Source organism: Chiloscyllium punctatum, chromosome 1 (genome assembly GCF_047496795.1).
Source record: "Chiloscyllium punctatum isolate Juve2018m chromosome 1, sChiPun1.3, whole genome shotgun sequence".
Classification (NCBI taxonomy): Eukaryota; Metazoa; Chordata; class Chondrichthyes; order Orectolobiformes; family Hemiscylliidae; genus Chiloscyllium; species Chiloscyllium punctatum.
In genome coordinates this window covers 96,864,656-96,887,453 of record NC_092739.1, presented here as the reverse complement: position 1 = coordinate 96,887,453, position 22,798 = coordinate 96,864,656, and the positions used below count along the sequence as shown (strand labels likewise).

The 22,798-nt window shown below is 41.7% G+C and overlaps 1 protein-coding gene and 1 long non-coding RNA gene across 2 annotated transcripts in view; one reads left to right on the top strand and one right to left on the bottom strand.

Annotated features, from left to right (window-relative positions):
* Window positions 1–22,798, top strand: part of LOC140477443 (uncharacterized) — a 113,185-nt gene that overhangs the window by 18,308 nt on the left and 72,079 nt on the right. The gene's annotated exons all lie outside the window — the stretch shown is intronic.
* ankrd55 (ankyrin repeat domain 55) overlaps window positions 1–22,798 on the bottom strand; it is an 89,196-nt gene that overhangs the window by 28,169 nt on the left and 38,229 nt on the right. The window contains exons 4-5 of the mRNA XM_072571358.1: window positions 21,759–21,868; window positions 325–385 (exon numbers count right to left, since the gene is read on the bottom strand). Coding sequence (XP_072427459.1) covers window positions 325–385; window positions 21,759–21,868 — 171 coding nt within the window. The remainder of the gene's footprint in view (window positions 1–324; window positions 386–21,758; window positions 21,869–22,798) is intronic.

Below are 22,798 nucleotides of genomic sequence, written 5' to 3'. Positions count from 1 at the left end.
TCCTGTACTTTATTTTCTTACTATCTCATGGAAATTTACACACAGCAACATATCATGTGAAAAATGTAAATTGAATTTCAGTGGGATCTCTTAACCTCCTGCATGAGTTTATGAGAGCGATTGGTCAGTTATGTCTTTTCTCAATGATAGAGTCATAGAGATGTACAGCATGGAAACTTCCAAATTACAGAAGGAGATTCGAAAACCCTGATAGAGGTTATGGCTCTAGAATTGTTAATAAGATCTAGAACAGGATTACCGGATCTTAAATGTTTATTTGAATGATGTAGTCAACAGATTAAAAAAAAACACTTTTTTGTATACCTCATTGTCTTGATGATTTATCTCACACATTGTTGTTTGCTGCAACAGTATAGCCAACAGTCTAGAAAAGAAAGGAAGTTTTTAACATAGCAATACTATAATCAATTGTTAACAGCAGAAGTATCTATATTAATTCATGAATCTTTATACTCAGAGGATAACTTGCATCTTCTTCATAAATACATTGGTTATAGAGCCATACAGTACAGAAACAGGCCCTTCGGTTCAGCTTGTCCATGTCTAACAAGTATCCTAAATTGAACTAGTCCCATTTGCCTGTGTTGGCCCATATACCTCTAAGGCAAAGGTGAGGACTGCAGATTCTGGAAACCAGAGTTTAGATTAGAGTGGTGCTGGAAAAGCACAGCAGGTCAGGTGGCATCCGAGGAGCATATACCTCTAAACCTTTTCTACTCATGTACCTATCCAAATGTCTTTTAAGTGTTGTAATTGTACCCTCCTCTACCTCTTCCTCTGGCAGCTTATACCATATACGCACACCTTCTGTGTGAAATAGCTGCATCTCAGGTCCTTTTAAATCATTTGCCTCTCACCTTAAACCTATACCTTCTAGTTTTAGATTCCCCTATCCTTAGAAAAAGATCCTGGGATATTCACCTTATCTATGCCATTCATAATTTATAAATATCTGTAAAGTCACTTAATAACTCCACAGAGGCCAGTATCCCATCACCAAGTCACGCTTTATTTACACGTGGGGAGTCCTTGACACTGCTGTAGCTCCCTCAGAGTGATCAGGATGTCTGAAACTCCTATTCTTAACAGCCCTAATCAGGGAACTCATATTCTATAACATCCACCTGGCTGACCTCATTACAATCACCGCAGTCACCCATCAGCCCTGATACTCCAGGGGAAAACGTCCCAGCCTATCCAGTCTCTTCTTATAACTCAAACCCTGCAGACGCGGCAACATCCTTGTAAATTCTTCTGTACCCTTTTCCAATTAGCAACATACAGCATTGTCATCTTTTTTAACCTCATGTATGAAAACCAAATGCTATATTTTACCCCAGCTGGGCATTTCATGATTCCTATTTGCTGGGTTTACAATTGGATAGTTTGACTTGAAAAAAAAAGTCCAGTATTACTGGGCATGCAGGCTGATTTTTAAAATTTCTTCATTTGTGGGATGTGGGCATCATTGGCTGGTCAGCATGTTATTGCCCGTCCCTAGTTGCCCTTGAGGAGATGGTGGTGAGCTGCTTTCTTGAACTGCTGCAGTCCAACTGCTGTGGATTGATCCCAACGCCATTAGGGAGGGAATTCCAGGATTTTGACCCAGCAATACTGATTGAACGGCCTTACATTTCCAATTCAGGGTGGTGAGTAGCTTGGAGGGGAACATGAAGGTAATAGTGTTCCCATATATCTACTGCCCTTGTCCTTCTAGATGGAAGTGGTCATGGGTTTGGAAGGTACTGTCTGCGGACCTTTGGTGAATTTCTGCAGTATATCTTATAGATAGTATACAAGTGCTGCTACTGAGCGTCAGTGGTGGAGTGAGTGGATGCTTGTGCCAATCAAGTGAGCTGCTTTGTCATGGATGGTATCAAGTTTCTTGAGTATTGTTGGAGCTGCACTCATCCATGCTAGTGGGGAGTATTTCATCACACTGCTGACTTGTGCCTTATAGGTGTTGGATAGGCATTGGGGAGTCAGGAGCTGAGTTACTCGCTGCAGTATGCCTAGCCTCTGACCTGCTCTTGTAGCCCCTGTCTTTATGTGGTGAGCTCAGGTGATTTTCTGGTCAATGATAACCCTCAGGGTGTTGATAGTGGGGAATTGAATGTCCATTGAATGTCAAGAGGCAGTGGTTAGATTGTCTACTGGTGATGGTCATAGCCTGGCATTTGTATGGCATGAATGTTATTTGCCACTTGTCAGCACAGGCCTGGATATTGTCCCAATCTAATTGCATTTGAACATGAACTTCTTCAGTATCTGAGGAGTCACGAATGATGCAGTACATTGTGCAATCATTGTGAACATTTCCACTTTCTGACCTTATGATGGAGGGAAGGTCATTTATGAAGCAACTGAAAATGGTTAGGCCTAGGACAATATCCTGAGAAGTTGCTGCAGTGATGTCCTGAAGGTGAGATGACTGATGTCCAACAACCACGATCATCTTCCTGTGCATTAGGTATGACTCCATTAATTGAGAGTTTGTCCCTGATACCCTTTGACTTCAGTTTTGTAAGACTTCTTGATGCCACACTTGATCAAATACAGCCTTGATGTTAAGAGCTATCACTCTCACCTCACCTCTGGAATTCAGCTGTTTTGTCAATGTTTGAACCAAGGCTGTAATGGTCATGAGCTGAGTGACCCTAGAGGAACCCAACCTGGGTGTGACTGAGAAGGTTATTGCTAAGCAGGTGCTGCTTGATATCACTGTTGATGACACCTTCCATCACTTTACTGATGATCGAGAGTAGACTGATGGGGTGGTAATTGACCGGGTTGGATCTGTACTGCTTCTTGTGTACAGGACATACCTGGGTAATTTTCCCACTTTGTCAGGTAGATGCCAGCGTTGTAACTGTATTGGAACAGATTAGCTAGGGGAGTGGCAGGTTCTAGAGCACAAGTCTTCAGCACTATTACCAGAATGGCAATTTGCTGATCACTGCATAATGAGGAAAACATTTCATAAACAATAGCAGAGTTTAATAATTTTACAAGGTTTAGAGTAAACAGGGAAGATTACATTGGAGGGCGAATTAAACTTCATTCAGTAGGAAAAGAAAAACTGGGAAGGAAATGTTTTATTAAGCATAATAGAACAAAATTTAAGTAAAGAAAGTTAAAAATAATCATGTTAAAGATGTCTCAAAGGATTTCATAACCTGAAGAATGGAGACCATATATAATCATTTACTGTGTGGGCAAGGGAAATGGATATCATTAACAATTGATCATATTGTGAAAAAGGACTTGTTTTAATAATTGCTACAAACTTTCTGTTGCAAGTTTAATGGCCAATTAATATAAAATTGAAGCATTTCAGTAAAACATATGGAACATTAAGCACCCATTTTTATAAAGCTAATGGCAAAAACTTATAAATTATTCCAGGAACTTGCAGCAATATGCAATTCACATGGTCTATATTCCTTGGTTTTGCTGGCCAGTTACTACTGAATTTCAAGGCCTATATATCAGAATGGTCTCTTATTTAAGTAAATGCACAGTTTGGATGAGACTTTTATCTTCTGTATCTGCTTTTCATTGCATCCTACCACTAAATCTAGCAGTAGAAATGCCCTTGGCTTTAGCCACAGCATAGAATCTGGCTGTGCTATGAGCGCAATTGACAGTAACACTGGACATAGAGTCATGGAGATGGAAACAGACCCTTTGGTCCAATTTGTCCATGCCGACCAGATAGCCTAACCTCACCTGGTCCCATTTGCCAGCATTTGGCCATTATCCCTCTAAACCTTTCCTATTCATATACCCAATCCAGATGCCTTTTAAATGCTGTAATATCAGCCTCCACCACTTCCTCTGGCATCTCATTCCATACACACACCACTCTCTGCATGCAAAAGTTGCCCCTTAGGTCACTTTTATATTTTCCTCTTTCACCTTTAACTTATTCTGTCTAGTTCTGGACTCCTCCATCCCCGGGAAAAGTCCTTGTCTATTTATCTGATCCATGCCCCTCGTGATTTTATAAACCTTTATAAGGTCACCCCTCAGGCTCCGACACTCCAGGGAGAACAGTCCCAGCCTATGCAGCCTCTCCCTATAGCTCATATCCTCCAACCCTGGCAGCATCCTTGTAAATCATTTCTGAGCCCTTTCAGGTTTCACAATATCCTTCTGATACTGGAGTAGAGTGGTGCTGGATAGGCACAGCTGTTCAGGCAGCATCCAAGGAGCAGGAAAATCAACGTTTCGGGCAAAAGCCCTTCATCAGGAATACAGGCAGAGTGCCTGAAGGGTGGAGAGATAAATGAGAGGAGGGTGGGGGTGGGGAGAAAGTAGCATAGAGTACAATAGATGAGTGGGGGTGGGGATGAGGGTGATAGGTCAGGGAGGAGGGTGGGGGAAGGTAACAAAGAGTACAATGGGTGGATGGGGGTGGGATGAAGGTGATAGGTCAGAGAGGAGGGTGGGGAGTGGACAGATGGAAAAGAAGATGGCCGGTAGGACAGGTCATGAGGATGGTGTTGAGCTGGAAGTTTGGAACGAGGGTGAGGTGGGGGAAGGGGAAATGAGGAAACTGATGACGTCCACATTGATGCCCTGGGGTTGAAGTGTTCCAAGGCGGAAGATGAGGCATTCTTCCTCCAGGTGTCGGGTGGTGAGGGAGCAGCAGTGAAGGAGGCCCAAGACTTCCATGTCCTCGGCTGAGGGGGAGGGGGAATTGAAATGTTGGGCCACAGGGCGGTGTGGTTGATTGGTGCCAGAGATGTTCCCTAAAGCGCTCTGCTAGGAGGCATCCAGTCTCCCCAATGTAGAAGAGACCGCCATCGGGAGCAACGGATACAATAAATGATATTGGTGGATGTGCAGGTAAAACTTTATTGGATGTGGAAGGCTCCTTTAGGGCCTTAGATGGAGGTGAGGGGGGAGGTGTGGGCGCAGGTTTTACAGTTCCTGCGGTGGCAGGGGAAGGTGCCAGGACGGGAGGTTGGGTTGTTGAGGGTCTGTGGTCCTGACCAGGTAGTCACGGAGGGAACGGTCTTTGCGGAAGGCGGAAAGGGGTGGGGAGGGAAATATATCCCTGGTGGTGGGGTCCATTTGGAGGTGGCGGAAATGTCGGCGGATGATTTGGTTTATACGAAGGTTGGTAGGGTGGAAGGTGAGTACCAGGGGGGTTCTATCCTTGTTACGGTTGGAGGGGTGGGGTCTGAGGGCGGAGGTGCGGGATGTGGATGCGATGCGTTGGAGGGCATCTTTAACCATGTGGGAAGGGAAATTGTGGTCTCTAAAGATGGAGGCCATCTGGTGTGTTCTGTGGTGGAACTGGTCCTCCTGGGATTAGATATGGCGGAGGCGGAGGAATTGGGAATATAGGATGACATTTTTGCAGGAGGTAGGGTGGGAAGAGTAGCTGTGGGAGTCGGTGGGTTTGTAAAAACTGTCGGTGTCAAGTCGGTCGTCATTAATGGAGATGGAGAGGTCCAGGAAGGGGAGGGAGGTGTCAGAGATGGTCCAGGTAAATTTAGGTTCAGGGTGGAATGTGTTGGTGAAGTTGATGAATTGCTCAACCTCCTTGGGGAGCACGAGGTGGTCATCAATGTAGCGAAGGAAGAGGTGGGGAGTGGTGCTGGTGTAATTACGGAAGATGGACTGTTCTACGTAGCCAACAAAGAGACAGGTATAGCTGGGACCCATACATGTGCCCATGGCTACCCCTTTGGTCTGGAGGATGTGGAAGGATTCGAAGGAGAAATTGTGAAGGGTGAGGACCAGTTCAGCCAAACAATTGAGAGTGTCGGTGGAAGGGTACCATTGGGGACGTTGGGAGAGGAAGAAATGAAGGGCTTGGATCCCTGGCCATGGCGGATGGAGGTGTAGAGGGATTGGATATCCATGGTGAAGATGAAGCATTGGGGGCCAGGGAACCGGAAGTCTTGGAGGAGGTGGAGGGCATGGTTGGTGTCTGAAACGTATCTGGGGAGTTCCTGGACTAGGGGTGATAGTGTCGAGGTAGGTAGAGAGGAGTTCAGTGGGGCAGGAGCAAGCTGAGACAATGGGTCGGCCAGGTTGGTCAGGCTTGTGGATCTTGGGAAGGTGGTAGAACTGGGCAGTGCGGGGTTCCCGGACTATGAGGTTGGAAGCTGTGGGTGGGAGATCTCCTGAGGTGATGAAGTTCTGTATGTTCTGGGAGATGATAGTTTGGTGATGGGGGGTGTGGGGTCATGGTCGAGGGGGTGGTAGGAGGAGGTGGCCTTGAGTTGGCGTCTGGCTTCAGCAGTGTAGACGTCAGTGCACTAGACTACCACTGCACCCCCTTTATCTGCTGGCTTTATGGTGAGGTCGGGATTGGAGCAGAGGGAGTGGAGGGCATTGCATTGTTAGGGTGAGAGGTTGGAGTGGGGGAGAGGGGTAGACAGATTGAGGCGGTTAGTGTCCCGGCGGCAGTTGGAAATGAAGAGGTCGAGGGCGGGTAATAGGCCAGCACAGGGTGTCCAGGTGGATGGAGTGTGTTGGAGGTGGGCGAAGGGGTCCTCGGAAGGTGGGCGGGAATTCTGATTGTAAAAGTAAGCTTGGAGAAGAGGCGGCAGAAGTGTTTGACGTAGGAAGGAGACCAGAATTGCATGCAATATTCCAAAAGTGACCTAACCAATGGCCTCTATAGCCACAACATGACCTCCCAAGTCATACACTTAATGCTCTAACCAATAAAGGAAAGCATATTGAATGTCTTCTTCACAATCCTATCTACCTGCAACTCTACTTTCAAGGAACTATGAACCTGCACACCAAGCAACACTCCCTATAACCTTATCATTCAGTGTATAAGTCCTGCTCTGATTTGCTTTTCCAAAATGCATGTTAAATTTCAGAGTGAAAACCAGCTTGATAGATCGTATGTTTTACTTTTGCAATTTGGTTACCATGGTAGTTTTGACTGTATTCATACAAGTTTGCCATTGTTCTTTTAACGACAAAATACAAGTTAATTATACAAAAGAAAAAAAATTAAGATAATTGTGAAACATCTTAGCATAAACAGCAAAACAACAAAAGTTCAACCTTTCCCTAGCAGTACCTTTTACAGGTGCTCAATCCCAATGAAGCATCATTTCTGTCTTAACTCTTTAATTTTTTACTCAAATTGTTCTATCTACCTCCCCTCCTGAAACGGTTTAGGACTACTATTTTACAGCTCTTAAGGCATGAAAACAGCTTTCAGTTCTAGCAATCAGGAGACTCCTACAAACTCATAGTCTTACAATTTCTACAAACTAACCAGCCCTTCTGCTGATAGAAAACTATTGTGCTGATCTGAAACATGATTCTGGCCTCTGATTGTCTATTTTTCAGCGGTTGTAAAATCAATATTGTAAATGTTCAGCAATTAATACTTGCAGGTACCTGATTGAGGTATTTAACGTAAATCAATATATTTTTGGTAATGATCTTTATTTAATTGTTCCAAATGACTTTGTAAGCTCTGAAAGCAGAATTTAGCTTACTTCTGCTTTAAAGTCTAAATTTTTAATTGATAACATGTTGATGTCTGTCATAGAAAAGTGATTGATTTTTTAGTACTACTGACCCACTGCAAGACTGTAACAAAGATGATTATACCTGCTCAAGAAATGAGAAGAAGAGTAGGAAAAAGCGGAACTATTTTTCAATACTTCTCAAATTCATATGCAGTAGCAATATTTACTCTTAGAATAAAATCTATAGCATCACTGGATTTTCTGATTCAGTTGAGGCAAGATGCCTCTTTTGTTGCTTTTTTTTTCTTTATCCATTCACAGGATGAGGGTGTCAGTGGCTAGGCAGCATTTATTGCCCAGAGGGCACTTGAGAGTCCACCATATTGCTGTGGGTCTGGGGTCACACATAGGCCAGGTGAGGATGGCAGTTTCCTTCCCTAAAGGACATTAGGAAACCAGATGGGTTTTTCCTGACAATTGGCCATCAATAGACTCGTTTATCCAGATATTAAATGAATTCAAATTCCATCATCTGCCGTGGTGGGATTTGAACCACTATCCCTAGGTTAAGTATCCAGTAATAATACCGCTAGGTCATCGCTTTACAGGTGAGAGCCTGCCTTGCGTACCTAACTGACTGTAACTGCAGTATAAACTCCAGTGGAAATTCCAGCCCTTTATGTCTGTTTATGTTTGCTCTTGAAGTTAACATTTTTCTGATATTGCAGTATAAACTCAACAAACAAGGATTGTGTCACCAGTAAGCTGTTCAGAACTAATTTAGGAGTAAAGGTTTCGCACCTCTTTTATTAGATATTGAGGGTTGGGCAACAGAATTTCAGATTTGCAATTTATTTTACTTTCAGAAAGCAAATACCTGAAGTCAAACAATAGTCTTCCCTTTTGCTGACTTTAAGGTGATTTGTTAGCTTTAATCTGTAGAGGGCAGTCCTTTGTAATGTGCAACATTGTTTTGGGTTCTCTACAAGCACATAAAGATTTGCTGTGAATTAGCTGAGTGATGGATCAGGATGATGCAATTTCTTTGGCTCCTTAGAAATTGACCCCCCCAAAAAAAGCAAAGACTTTGGTACTGCGGATGCTGGAAACTGAAACCAAAAGAGAAAATGCTGGAAAATCTCAGCAGGTCTGGCAGCATCTGTAAGGAGAGAAAAGAGCTGATGTTTCGAAACGTCACCTCTTTTCTCTCCTTACAGATGCTGCCAGACCTGCTGAGATTTTCCAGCATTTTCTCTTTTGGTAGCAAGACTTTGGTGTACATTTGCTTCTCAGTCAAAAACTACTGCATTTTAAGTGCAAGTAATTGTTGTTATGGTCATCTTTCTTTGTAGGATGCATTTATACAGACACTAATATTGGTTTATAGAACTGTCACTGAATGTCCTCCAACTTTCATGAACATTGGATTGTGAATGGAATATACTCAGATTTTATATATACACAATCAGAACAGAAGGAGGCCATTTCATTAGATCATAGCTGATCTGACTACATCAGCAAACATAGCTGATCTGACAACTTCACATTCACATTTGCCCCCAATTAACTTTTCACACCTTAGCTTATCAAGAATCTATCCACATCTGCCTTAAAAATATTGGAAGAATCTGATTTCACCACCTTTTGAGAAAAAAAACATTTCCAATGACTTATTATTCTCTGAGAGAAAAATTAATTATCTTATCTTCCCTGATTGGGTGACACCCTGTTTTTAAAAATATGTGCAAACTTTTGATTGTAAAATGTCAATATAAAAGCAGCTGCTTCAAAATCCACTTAAAGTAACCAATTAATTGAGTGGTTTCTTCCAACATGGGGGAAAAAAAGTCTTAGCAAATTATAAATGATTTATTTGTTCAAACATTATGATTTGCGTCAGAAGGTGAGCCCACTGGTTACATCCATCTGTTCATATGTAGTTAGTTGATACAAGGTAAATATTTAATCTTTTCAGTGGAAAAAAAACTTATTTTTAAAATCTAAAACAAACATTCAGAAATATACTTTGAAAGTTACCTACCTTGCATCTGTATTGCAGGCTTCTAGTAATACTTTTGACTGCAAATAAGAAGGCATCACTGAAGCAAGAGGCTATGCAAACAAATGATTTTTTGCTGATTACATTTATGCAACCTAAAGCTGTCTAGCCTTGCCAGAGCATGGCCATTGTAACTCCCTGTGTAATACATTGAAAGATGCCACAGCTGCCTACATCAGACCCACCAATGTCAGAGGCACATCCCTCGCCACTGGACCCACCTCGTTGATGTCAATGTGATGCTATTTCACCACTATTTCGCCACCACCATCACTGGACTCAACCAACAATGAAATTGCCAAACCTCAGGCTCTATCTTTTGCCACTAGGCCTACATCACCTCCTGTGATGTTGCGGCCGCTAATTCTGATGCCAGGTCTGAGATTGCCCAGAAAAGAAAATCGGGACTCACATGCTGCCGCCATAAGGTCTGCATGGGCCTAATTGGCACTGCCACAAGGTCCATGCTGAACTCACTCAAGTCTGCGCTGGGCTCACTTGAGACTGCGCTTGGATTCCTCACTGCCACCAATGGTAAGTAAAGAGAAGTAAGAAAATGAGTAAATTAAAAATAACAAGAAAAGAGAAAAACAGAAGAAAAGTGGTCGGAGCAGAGAAGCCCCGGCACAGGAACTATCATCTGCTGCCATCTTGAATTGACTAATGGGTAGGAAACAGTGAGTGGGGATAAGGGTTTTTTTCCAGGTTGGTGAACTGTGACAAGTGGGATTCCTCAGCGATCAGTTGGCAAATGGAAAAATGCAAGTTGTGTTCACATTGGAAAAGGGAGCATAAGAATTATAAGAGTATTATTTAAATGGAGAAAAACTGCATAAAGCTGCAAGACAAGGGACTTTGGGTACTTCTTAGTAAGTAATTAGTTTGTACTTGGAACTATGACATTTTTGTGATTACGGAGACTTGGCTGAAAGAGGGACAGGACTGTCAGCTGAATGCCTCAGGATTTAAATGTTTCAAGTGTGATGGAAAGGGATGTAAAAGGGATGGGGGAATTGTGTTACTGGTAAAGGACTACCTCACAGCTATGTTGAGGGAGGATACATCAGAGGACTTGTGCAGTGATGCAATATGGGTAGAACTCAGGAATAGAAAAGGTGAAATCACAATGCTGAGGATATACCACAGGCCCTCCCGACAGCCAGCAAAAGACAAAGGAGAGAATATGTCGACAGATTTTGGGAAGATGTAAAAACAGTAAGTTTGTTGTGCTGGGTTATTTTAACTTCCCCTATATTGACTGGGACTCACTTTGTGCTAGAGGCTTGGATGGGGCAGAATTTGTAAGGACCATACAGGAGGGTTTCTTTATGCAGATGTAAACAGTCCAACCAGGGAAGGGGTTATACTGCACCTGATTTTAGGAAATGAGCCAAACCAGGTGAATGAAGTTTCAGTGGTGGAGCATTTTGGGAGTAGTAACCATAATATCGTGAGTTTTCAGGTACTCACAGATATTGATAACAGCAATCCTCGGGTGAAGGTGTTAAATTGTAGGAAGGTGAGCTATAACAATATTAGGCAGGAACGGGAGAATGTTGATTGGAGGTGGATGTTTGAGGGTAAAACCACATTGGACATGTGGGAGTATTCCAAACAGCTGTTGATAAGAGTTCAGGAGTGGCATGTTCCTGCGAGAATGAAGGATAGGTATGGCATGCTACATGAACCTTGGATGACTAGGAATGTTATGATCTTGGTCAAAAAGAGAAAGGAAGCATACTTAATGGTATAGGAGGATGGGAACTGACAAAGCCCTTAAAGTATAAAGGGAAAATAGGAAATAACTTAAACAAAGAATTAGACAGAATAATCCTGTTAGCAGACAGGATTAAGGAGAAACCCAAGGCTTTTCATGCATACATAAAAAGCAATAGGGTAGCCAGGGAAAGGGTCAGTCCACTCAAGGACAAAGGAGGGAATCTATGTGTGAAGCTAGAAGAGGTTGGTGAGGTCCTAAACAGATATTTTGTGTCAGTATTCACCAAAGAAAAGGGCTTGGTGGAGTATGATCTCAGTGAAGTGAGATCTCTAAGCCAAGTTGCTACTGAAAGGAAGAGGTGTTGTGTGTCCTAAAAAGTATTAAGGTAGGTAATTCTCCGGGTCCTGATGGGATTTATCCCAGAATATTGAGGGAAACAAAAGAATAAATTGCTGGAGTATTGACAGACATCTTTGTATCCTTTTTGGTCACAGATGTGGTTCTAAAGGACTGGAAAATAGCCAATCTTATCTATTGTTTAAAAAGGGTAACAGGGATAATCCTGGAGATTACAGGCCTGTGGGTCTCATGACAGTGTTAAGGAAACTGTAACTTGCCTCAGTAACTTGATTGAGTTTTTTGGGCAGGTGACAAAGATGATCGTTGAGGGAAAAGCAATTGATGTTGTATCTGTGGACTTCAGTAAAGCCTTTGACAAGGTCCCTCATGGCACACTGATACAAACGGTGCAATCACATGGTATGGGATGGTGAGCTGGCAAGATGGATACAGAACTGGCTAGTCAAAGGAGACAGAGGGTAGCGGTGGAGGATGCGGTGGAAGAAATGTCTTCAGCCAGAGAGTGGTGAATCTATGGAATTCATTGCCTCAGAAGGCTGTGGAAGCCAGGTCGTTGCATATATTTAAGACTGAGATAGATAAGTACTGAGTATCAAGGGGACCAAGGGTTACGGGGAGAAATCCGGAGAATGGGGTTGAGAAATGTATCAGTCATGATTGAATAGTGGAGCAGACTCGATGGGCTGAATAGCCTAATTTTGGCTCCTATGTCTTATGGTCTTTTTGGAATGGAGGTTTATGACTAGTGGTGTTCCACACGGATCAATGCTGGGACCTCTGCTATTCATGGTCTACGTAATTTGGAGGAAAATATAGCTGGTCTAATTAGTAAGCTGGCAGATGATAGGAGGAGTTTGGGATTGTGGATAGTAAGGAGGATTGTCAGAGGACATAGTAGGATACAGATCACTTGGAGGCATGGGCAGTAAAATGGCAGATGGAGTTTAATCCAGACAAATGTGACGTGATACATTTTAGAAGTACTGGTGGAAATTATACAATACTCCTTAGGAGTATTGATATGCAGAGGGATTTGGGTGTGCCAGTCCACAGAAGGTGGCAGTGCAGGTATAAAAGACCTATGGCATGCCTGTCTTCATTGGAAGGGGCATTGTGCATAAGGATAGACAAGTTATGCTGCAGCTTTATTGAACTTTAGTTAGGCTGCAATTGGAATATTGCACACAGTTCTGGTCACCATACTACCAGAAGGATATGGATGCTTTGGAGAGGGTACAAATAAGGTTTACCAGGAATTTGCCTGGTATGGGGTATTTTAGCTATGAAGAAAGGTTGGATAGAGTGGGTTTGTTTTCACTGGAACGCAGGAGGTTGAGGGGTGACCTGATAGCAGTTTATAAGATTGTGAATGGCATGGATAGCATATAAAATGCAAGGCTTTTTCCAAGGGTGGAGGGGTCAATTACTAGGGGACACTGGTTCAAGGTGCAGGGGAGGCAGTTTGAAAGAGATGTGTGAGGCAAGTTCTTCACACGAAGGATGGTGAGTGCCTGGACTGCGCTGCCAGAGGAGGTAGTAGAAGCAGACATAATAACAGCATACAAGAGGTACCTGGATGAATACATGAATAGGAAGGGAATAGAGAGTTATGGACCCTGTAAGTTAAGACAGTTTTATTGTGGAAGGGAAAAATATGTTGGCACAGGCTTGGAGGGCTGAAAGGCCTGTTGCTGTGCTGTATTGTTCTTTGTTCTGTACAAAACACATGTTTTGAAACACAGAAAGCTAGCACTAGATGCAGCAGGTAATCAGGATGGCTAATCGAATGTTGGCCCTTATTTCAAAGAGGTTAGAATGTTGAAGCAAGGAAATCTTATTGCAACTGTACACAATAGTGGTGAGACCACATCTGGAGTACTGTGGTCCCCTTAAAGGAAAGGTAGCATTTCATTGAAGGCAGTTTTGAGAAGGTTCACTCGTCTGGAGTGATTATAGTATGAGAAGGGGCTAAACAGTTTGGGACTCTACTCACTGGAGTTTAGGAGAAGAGAGTCATCTCATTGATTTATACAGGTCATTCTGCTATAACACGCATTTCACTGATGCAAATTTGCTATTATGTGATAGACGAGTTGTAGACACTTTTTATAGTGCAAACTTTTAAAACGTGCATTGGTTATAACATGATTCCAGCCCCATTAATTTAAATAGTGCTGCTATTATGTGATTTTCTTATAATACATGATGGCACAAGAATAAAACTACTGCATTATAGCAGAACTGACTGTATCAGATTCTTAAGTGGCTTTACATGATAAATGCTGAGTGGATGTTTCCCCTCATGGGAGAATCTAGGATCATAGACCATCGTCTCAGAATAAAGCGGTACTAATTTAAGACTGAAATGATAAGGAACTTCTTCTCTTAGAAGGTAAAGAGCTTTTGGAACTCCTTACCACAGACAAATGTGTGGGCAATTGTCCTTGTGTATATTTAAGGCTGAGATAGATAGATTCTTGATCAGGATGAAAATCAAGGGTTAAGGGGAAAATGCAGGCAAGTGGAAGTAAGGTGTGTCGGATCAGACATGATCCTATTGAATGACGGAGCAGGCTTCAGGGGGCGAATGGCCTTTTCCTATTCCTAATTCTTATGGTCTTAGAGGAGATTAGGATGTAGAATTGGTATGGGTGGAGATGATGAATATTAGGGGAAAGAAGTCATTAGTAGAAGAGATAAACGTACCTTTGAACTGTAACTGTGATATAGTAAGAAGTATACAAGCAGAAACATTGGCTGGGAAAATCATAGTGGCAGTAAGAGCCTCGATGAGGAGTTCATAGATAGTTTTTAAGGTGGTTTATTGTTGCATATTCTGGAACCAGAATGCAGACTGTATAAGACATTGTATTGTGTAAAGTGACAGCATTGATTAACTGCTTCGCCTAGGTATCAATGATTATAATATAATTGTATTTTATATCCAGTTTGAAAGGGAGTAGAGTCGGTCTAAGACAAATATTTTGTACTTGCATAATGGTAACTATGTGAGCATGAAAGCTGAGCTAGCTAAAGTAAACTGGGATATTAGACTAGGAGATAGACCATTAGAAAAGCAATGGTAAATATTTAAAGATATGCTTTCAGTATACTCAGAATATGTATAATCCTGATGGAAAGAACAATTTCATAATTGGCCCTACATCTGTGGTTAACTAAAGAATTAAGGAAAGAATCAAAAGAAGATAGAACACAGAACACCATGGCTATGCCAACCATGTTGCCATTTTAAACTAATACCATCTGCCTGCACATGATCAGTACTTCACTGTTCCCTGCCTGTTCATGTGTCTATCTAAATGCCTCTTAAATGTTGCCATCATATCTATTTCTACCACTTACACTGGCAGAGCATTACAGGCACTTTCCACACTGTGTAAAAAACTTTCCTTGCGCATCTTGTTTAAACTTTTCCCCTATTAACTTGAACTTCTACCCTGAGAAAAAGACTCCAACTAACCACTCTATCTATGAAAAAAAAACATAATTTTACATAATTTTATGTAATTCTATCAGGTTTCCCCTCAGTCTTTGATGCTCTGGCAAAAACCATACAAATTTGTGCAATCTCTCCTTATAGCTAATACACTCCAATCCAGGCAACATCCTGGTAAATTGCTTTTGTACCCCTTCAAAGCCGCCACATCCTTCCAGTAGTGTCGCGGCTAGAACTGCAAACAATACTCCAAATATGGCCTAACTACAGTCTAAAACAGCAGCGACAAGACTTGCCAACTTTTATACTGAGTGCCACAACTGGTGAAGGCAAGCATTCCAATGCCTTCTTTCCCACCTTGTCCACTTATATTGTCACTTTCGGGGAGCTATGGACTTGTATTGCAAGGTCCCTCTGTATATCAATGTTCCTAAGAGACCTTTCCTTTTGTATTTGACTTCCCATTTGTCCAGATTAAATTCCATCTACCATTTCTCTGCCCAACTTTTCAGGTGGTTATTCTTTGATAACCTTCCTCTTTGATAACCTTCCTCACTGTCCACAGCTCCATCCATTTTCATGTCATCTGCAAACTTTCAAATTAGACCACTAGCATTTTCATCCAAATCATTTATATGTATTGCAAAGAACAGAGGTTCTAGCTCTGATTCTCTCAAAACACCACTTGTCATACAGCTCCAATCAGAAGTACATCCATCCAAAACTAACCTCTTACTAAAGCTAATTTTGTATTCAACTTTGCAACTCACCATCGATCACGTATGGTTTAATCTTCTGGACCAGTCTACGTTGAGGGACCTTCTCAAAAAGAGTCATACAGCATGGAAACAGAGCCCTTGTTCCAACTCATTCACACTAACCAAGCTTCTCAAAATAAACCAGTTCCAGTTTCTTGCATTTGGCTCATATCCCTCTAAACCTTGGCTATTTATGCATCTATCCAAATGTCTATAAAATGTGGGAAGTGTACCTGCATGTACCACTTCCTCTGGCAGTTCATTCCACATATGAACCACTGTGTGAAAAAGTTACCCTGAAGGTCCCTTTTAAATCTGTCTTCTCTCACATTAAGAATATGCCTCCTAGTTTTGAGCTCCCTCACCTCACCTTTGCTATTCACCTTGTCTATGCCCTTCCTGATTTTATAAACCTCTATAAGGTCAGCCCTTACCAACTACACTCCAATGAAAAAGGTCCTAACCTATCCAGCCTCTCCTTATAAATCAAACCCTTCAGTCCCAACAACATCCTGCTAATTCTATTCTGAACCCTCTCCAATTTAATAATATCCTTCCTATAGCAGGAAGACCAGAACTGCACAGAGTACTCCAAAAGTTGCCTCTCCAAAGGTTGCCTATACAACCTCAACATGACTTCCCAATTCCAATACTCAATGGTCTGAATAATGAAAGCAAGTGTGCTAAACACCTTAACCACCCTGTGATGCAACTTTCAAAGAACTATGTAACTGAACACCTAGGTCTCTCTGTTTGCCAACACTACACAGGGCTCTACTATTAACTGTATATGTCCTGCCCTTAAACAAAAATAGAAATTGCTGGAAAACACACAGCAGGTTTGGCAGCACTTATGGAGTGAAATTAACATTAACATTTCAGGGTGAATGACCCTTTCTCAAAACTGCCCTTGTTTGACCAAAATGCAATAACTCATATTTATCCAAATTAAATTCCATCCCCCAATCCCCAACTGATTGAGATCTCTCCACAATCCTAGATAACCTTCTACAAGATTACAAAGAAAACCCGACCAACCACACCAATGTGCCAAGGAGTGGCAGATGGAGCCCAACCTGGACAAACTGTCCACTTTACCATTAATTTTGGTGTCATCTATAAACTTATTAACCATGCCTCCTAAATTCTCATTCAAATCATGTATACAAACAACACTGGGCCCAGCGCCAATCCTACAGAACACCACTAGTCACAGGTGTCCGGTCCAAAAAAACTACTCTCCATACCACCCTCTGACTCCTACCACCAAGCCAATGTTATATACAATTGGCAATCTCTCCCTGAATCCTACATGATCAAATTTTACTAATCAGTCGTCTATTTAGAACCTCATCAAAGGCTTTACTAAAGCCCATGTAGGCAATATCAATTTTTTTGGTCATGTCCTCAAAAAAAGCTCAACTAAGTTTGCAAGACACGACTTAATTAGGAGAAGTAGGCCATTCAGCTTCTTAAATTTGCTCCACTATTTAGTAAAATCATGGCTGATCCGTTTGTAGCCTCAAATCCACATTATCATCTACCTCAGTAACAGTTCAACCTTTTGTTTACCACTAATTATTCTACCTCTTTCTTGAAAACTGTCATGATTTGGAGATGCCGGTGTTGGACTGGGGTGTACAAAGTTAAAAATTACACAACCAGGTTATAGTCCAACAGGTTTAATTGGAAGCACTAGCTTTTGGAGCACCGCTCCTTCTTCAACCACCTGATGAAGGAGCAGCGCTCCGAAAGCTAGTGCTTCTAATTAAACCTGTTGGACTATAACCTGGTGTTGTGATTTGTAACTTCCTTGAAAGCATTCAAGGACTTTACTTCCAACACTTTTCATGGGAAAAGAGTATCAAAGACTCAACTCCCAATACAAATGGGCTTACCACAATTTTTAAAAACAGTAACTAACAGTCAGCCAGAAGGAGCAATCCAATTGCCTTGATAGCTCAGGCTGAAGGGGTTGAATGGTTTACCATATTCCTAATTCATGTGTTTGCAAGTTAAAATGTGTTGTAGCTTCACAAGGTCATTAGTAAAGTCATGCAGACAACATCTACTGCCCTACCTTTGTCAATCATCTTCATCATTTTCTCCAAAATATCAATTACATTTGTGATACAAGACCTCCCCCACATAAAGCCATGTGGACTATCTTTAATAAGTCCATTCTTTTCCAAATGCCAGTACATCCTGTCCCAAGAATCTTTTCCAATAATTTCCCTACCACTGATATGAGGCTCATTGGTCTATAATTCCCTGGATTCTCCCTGTTGCCCCTCTTAAACAAAGGGACAACATTGGCTATACTCCAGTCTCTGGAGGATAAGGGGGATACAAAGATCTCTGTCAAGACCCCTATAATCTCCTCCCCTGCTTCCTCAGTATTCTGGGATAAATCCCATCAGGCCCTGGGGACTTACCAACCTTAGTATTTTTCCAAGACACCCAACACCACCTCCTCCATAGTATCGACATACCCCAGAATATCAACACCCTCATCCCTTACCTTACCATCATCCATGGCCTTCTCCATTTTTTTTAGATTACTTACAGCGTGGAAACAGGCCTTTCGGCCCAACAAGTCCACAACGACCCGCCGAAACGCAACCCACCCATTCCCCTACATTTACCCCTTTTACCTAACACTACGGGCAATTTAGCATGGCCAATTCACCTGACCTGCACATCTTTGGACTGTGGGAGGAAACCGGAGCACCTGGAAGAAACCCACGCAGACACAGGGAGAATGTGCAAACTCCACACAGTCAGTCGCCTGAGTCAGGAATTGAACCCGGGTCTCTGCCGCTGTGAGGCAGCAGTGCTAACCACTGTTCCACCGTGCCACCCTTGTTGAATACGGATGCCAAGTGTACATTAAGGTCCTCCCCCACTTCCTCTGGCTCCATGCATGAATTCCCACCTTTGTTCTTAAATAGACCCATCATTTCTCTAGTTGTCCTGTTGCCCTATACATATATAAAACCTTGAGATTCTCCTCTTAAGGCCCTCCTTATTTGTTTAATTTCTTTTCTGTTTCCTTTATATTCCCCAAGGGCCTCGTTTGATTTCAGTTTTCTAAACCTTACATATGCTTCCTTTTTCCTTTTGACTAAACATTCAATATATCTCTTATCATCCAAGGTATTCAAAACTTGTCATCCTTATCTTTCAACCTCACACTATCATGCTGGTCCTGAACTATGATCATCTGGCCTTTAAAAGGGGTTCCCACATTTTAGATGTGGATTTACCCTCAAACAGTCACTCCCAATCTAATTTGTCCAGTTCCTGCCGAATACTGTTATAATTGTCCTCCCCCCAATTTAGCACTTCCTTCTGAGTACCTGTCTTTTCCTTATCCATAACAACCTTAAAACTTATGGAATTATGATTGCTGTTCCCAAACTGCTCCCTCACTGAAACTGTGATCACCTGGCCAGGCTGATTCCCCAAACTGAGCAAACGTTTGGAGCAATGTGTTGATAAGTCTCCGGGTCCTGATAGAATTCGGGTTGGGATATCTGGTTGGCATGGACAGGTTGGACCGAAGGGTCTGTTTCCATGCTATACATCTCTATGACTCTATAATTCATGTTGAAACAATTAGCTAATGAAATAGTAGAAGTGTATTAATTTTCCAAACCTCATCAAATTCTGGAAATGTTCCATCAGACTGAAAAGTAACAGACATGACTCGTGCTTTTAAGATGGGAGGGAGGCAGAAAATTGGAAATTTTTTACAATTTATTTCAGTGATTTAGTTGAGGAGAGCAAAGGCATGGTGCCACAAACATGGGTCAGAAAGTGTGTTGTGAAGACAACTTAACCTATCTCTATATCAGTTTGCATCAATGCAAATCAGTTTGCAAAGATCTGGCAGACGGAGTATAATGTGAAGTTGTTCGTTTTGACAGGAAAAATAAAAAACAAAAATATTATTTAAATAGAAAACCACTGCAGAGTTCTGAGGGGCAGAGGACTCCAGGTTTCTTATGCCTAACTCATAAAATACTTGTGTGCAGGTACAGCATTAAGAAGGCTAATGGAATGCTACTCTTTATTACAAGAAGAATTAAACATAAAAATAAGCAAATTGTGCTTCAGTTTTACAGGACATTGTGAGACAATATTTAAAATATTGTTTCTTATTTAAGGAAACGCATTAATGTGTGGGATTTCTTAATCTTGTCATGTGCAAGCTGCTTCTACAGTTTGGCATGCAAGTTATCCTGTATTGTGGTTTCACCAGGTTGAAATGTATGCCTGATGCTGTTCCTGGCATGCTGTGCTGCACGTTCATTGAGGCAGGGTTAAATGGATGGTAATGGTAGAGTGGAAGATATATCAAGCCATGAGCTTATGGATTCTCGTTGAATTCTACTTGTGCTGCTTGTAGACCACAGTACCCCATGCAGTTCAGTTTTCAGTTGGAAGATTTGATTGCAATCTACCCTGTCTAGCACAGTGATAGTATTATACACCATTTTGGAGGGAACCCTCAAATTGAATATGGGATTTTGTCTCCAGAAGAACTGAGCAATGGTCACTCCTACCAGTATTGTCATGGACAGACACATCACAGGTAGATTGGTGAGGATGAAGTGCAATGAGTTTCACCCCCTTGTTGGTTCCCTCACCACCTTTCTTGGACCCAGACTAACAACTAGGTCCTTTAGGACTCAGCTAGTCCAGTCAGTAGTGGTGCTACTGAGTCACTCAGTGATGGTCATTGAAGTCCCACTGAGAGTATATCCAATGCCCTTGTCAAGCTCAGTGCTATTTCCAATTGGTGGTCAATGTGGAGGAGTACTAATTCATCAGATGGGTTGATGTTCATCACCAGAAGGTTTCCTCGCCTATGTTTGACTTGAGAATGTAAGATGCTGAAGACTGCTGAATATTTTCAGGGAAACTTTCTCTGCTTGCACCACTGTTTCACCACCTTTGGTTGTTCTGTCCTGCTGTCTGACAGAATGTACCAGGGAAGCTGATGGTGGTTTTTTTGGACATTATCAGTAAGCTATTATTACTTGAGAATGACTAGGTACTAAGATGGCTTTTGGCCATCTTGTCTATGGGCCAAGTTTCCCAATAGAGTTGACAGGACTGGGATTTCCGCTTTTGATGCCTTGGTCGAAGCTGAGTGTCTGTCTGGTTTAATCCCTTATGGAATTATGATTGCTGTTCCCAAACTGCTCCCTCACTGAAACTGTGATCACCTGGCCAGGCTGATTCCCCAAACTGAGCAAACGTTTGGAGCAATGTGCTGATAAGTCTCCAGGTCCTAATAGAATTCGGGTTGGAATATCTGGTTGGCATGGACAGGTTGGACCGAAGGGTCTGTTTCCATGCTATACATCTCTATGACTCTATAATTCATGTTGAAACAATTAGCTAATGAAATAGTAGAAGTGTATTAATTTTCCAAAACTCAGACTGAAAAGTAACAGACATGACTCGTTTGTTTGTATGTACATGACTGTAGCGTTTTGATACAACTGAGTGGCTTGCTAGGCCAGTTGAGAATCTATGTAAAAATCAAGCACGTTGTTTTGGGTCTGGACTCTCACATTGGCCTGACTGGCACTAAAAGACGCTCATGAACGAGATTGTTTTTTATGACAATTGAAAGAGGTTTCATAGTTACCATTTCACTGGCTTTTAATTACAAATTTATTTATTTAATCCATTTATTAATTGAATTGCCATTATACCAGGTGTGGTTTGATTCAGTGCAATTGACAGAAAATTAGCTTTTGGCTCTAGGCTAGCCCAGAATACTACCCAGAATGCTACCACATCTGACATTTGACTAAAAGAAACATCGAAATTAGAAGTAAGTTAAAATAATAAAGAATGTCATATGAAATATCCATCTCATTTTGTTTTTAAACAGAAAAGATATCTTTACCTGACATTGTCTTCAGCAGTAGCTGCATGAAGGGGTAGTCTTCCATTTTTATCTGGGATATTTTGCTTGGCACCATTACGGAGGAGAGTTACACAGCCATCTAGCCAACCCTGAAAATGAAAGTATTTGTCAATTTAGTTTCCCCTATTAATTTCAATTATTGAGATGTATTTGGTTAGAAAGGGTGTTTAGTCAGGTAGCTGGTTGTTGATTTTGGAGTCAATTATGCAATTATCTGTGTATTAGACTATGTTTTAATGTAGTGCCTCCCAAACATTTTCCCATGTGACTCCATTTTAATACCTCAGAGTTCATGTAACCCCACAGCTTCAGTTGCTGAGCTGAGTTGAGGAAGTTAGCTTCAACTGCTGTGGTAGTCAGTGTTTAGCTTCGGAGCAGAAGTGGAGGAGTTCAACATGGTGGACATTGTTTAATTTCCTTTTTCATGAAACAAAAGCTATCTTTTCACAGGACTTGTTGCAGCAGCAATAAGGCCTCAAAACTCTATCCATTAAGCCACATGTGCCAGTAAAACAAAATTAAAGACTTCGAGTTGCCTTGCATGTGTTAGCACTCAGTCTGAGCTCCCCGTCAACTATTGCTGACTCAGAGCTCAAAACTCAAAATCCTGTCTTTTAATCTCCACTGGTGAGATAACTAATGAAATGGAGACTGGGATGTTTGGTCCATTAATTCAGTCTACCAAAATGAATCACTTCACATCTCTCTGTGTTACATTTCTTCTTCCATTGGTCTTCTTATCGAATCAACCTATCAATGTTCTTTTGCAACTCTTCACTATCTTCTTTGTGATTCACAATAATTCCAAGATCTATATCATCTTCATTTTTTTTTCCCCCTGTACACCAATATCTAGATCATGGTTGTATATCAGGAAAAGCAGGGGTTCGAATACCAATTCCTGGAAAACTACACTATGAATCTTTCTTCAGTATGAAAAAATCCATTCACCACTCTTGGATTTTCCTGTTGCTCAACCAATTCAATTTCCTTTTCCTTGATGCCATTATTAAATGCCA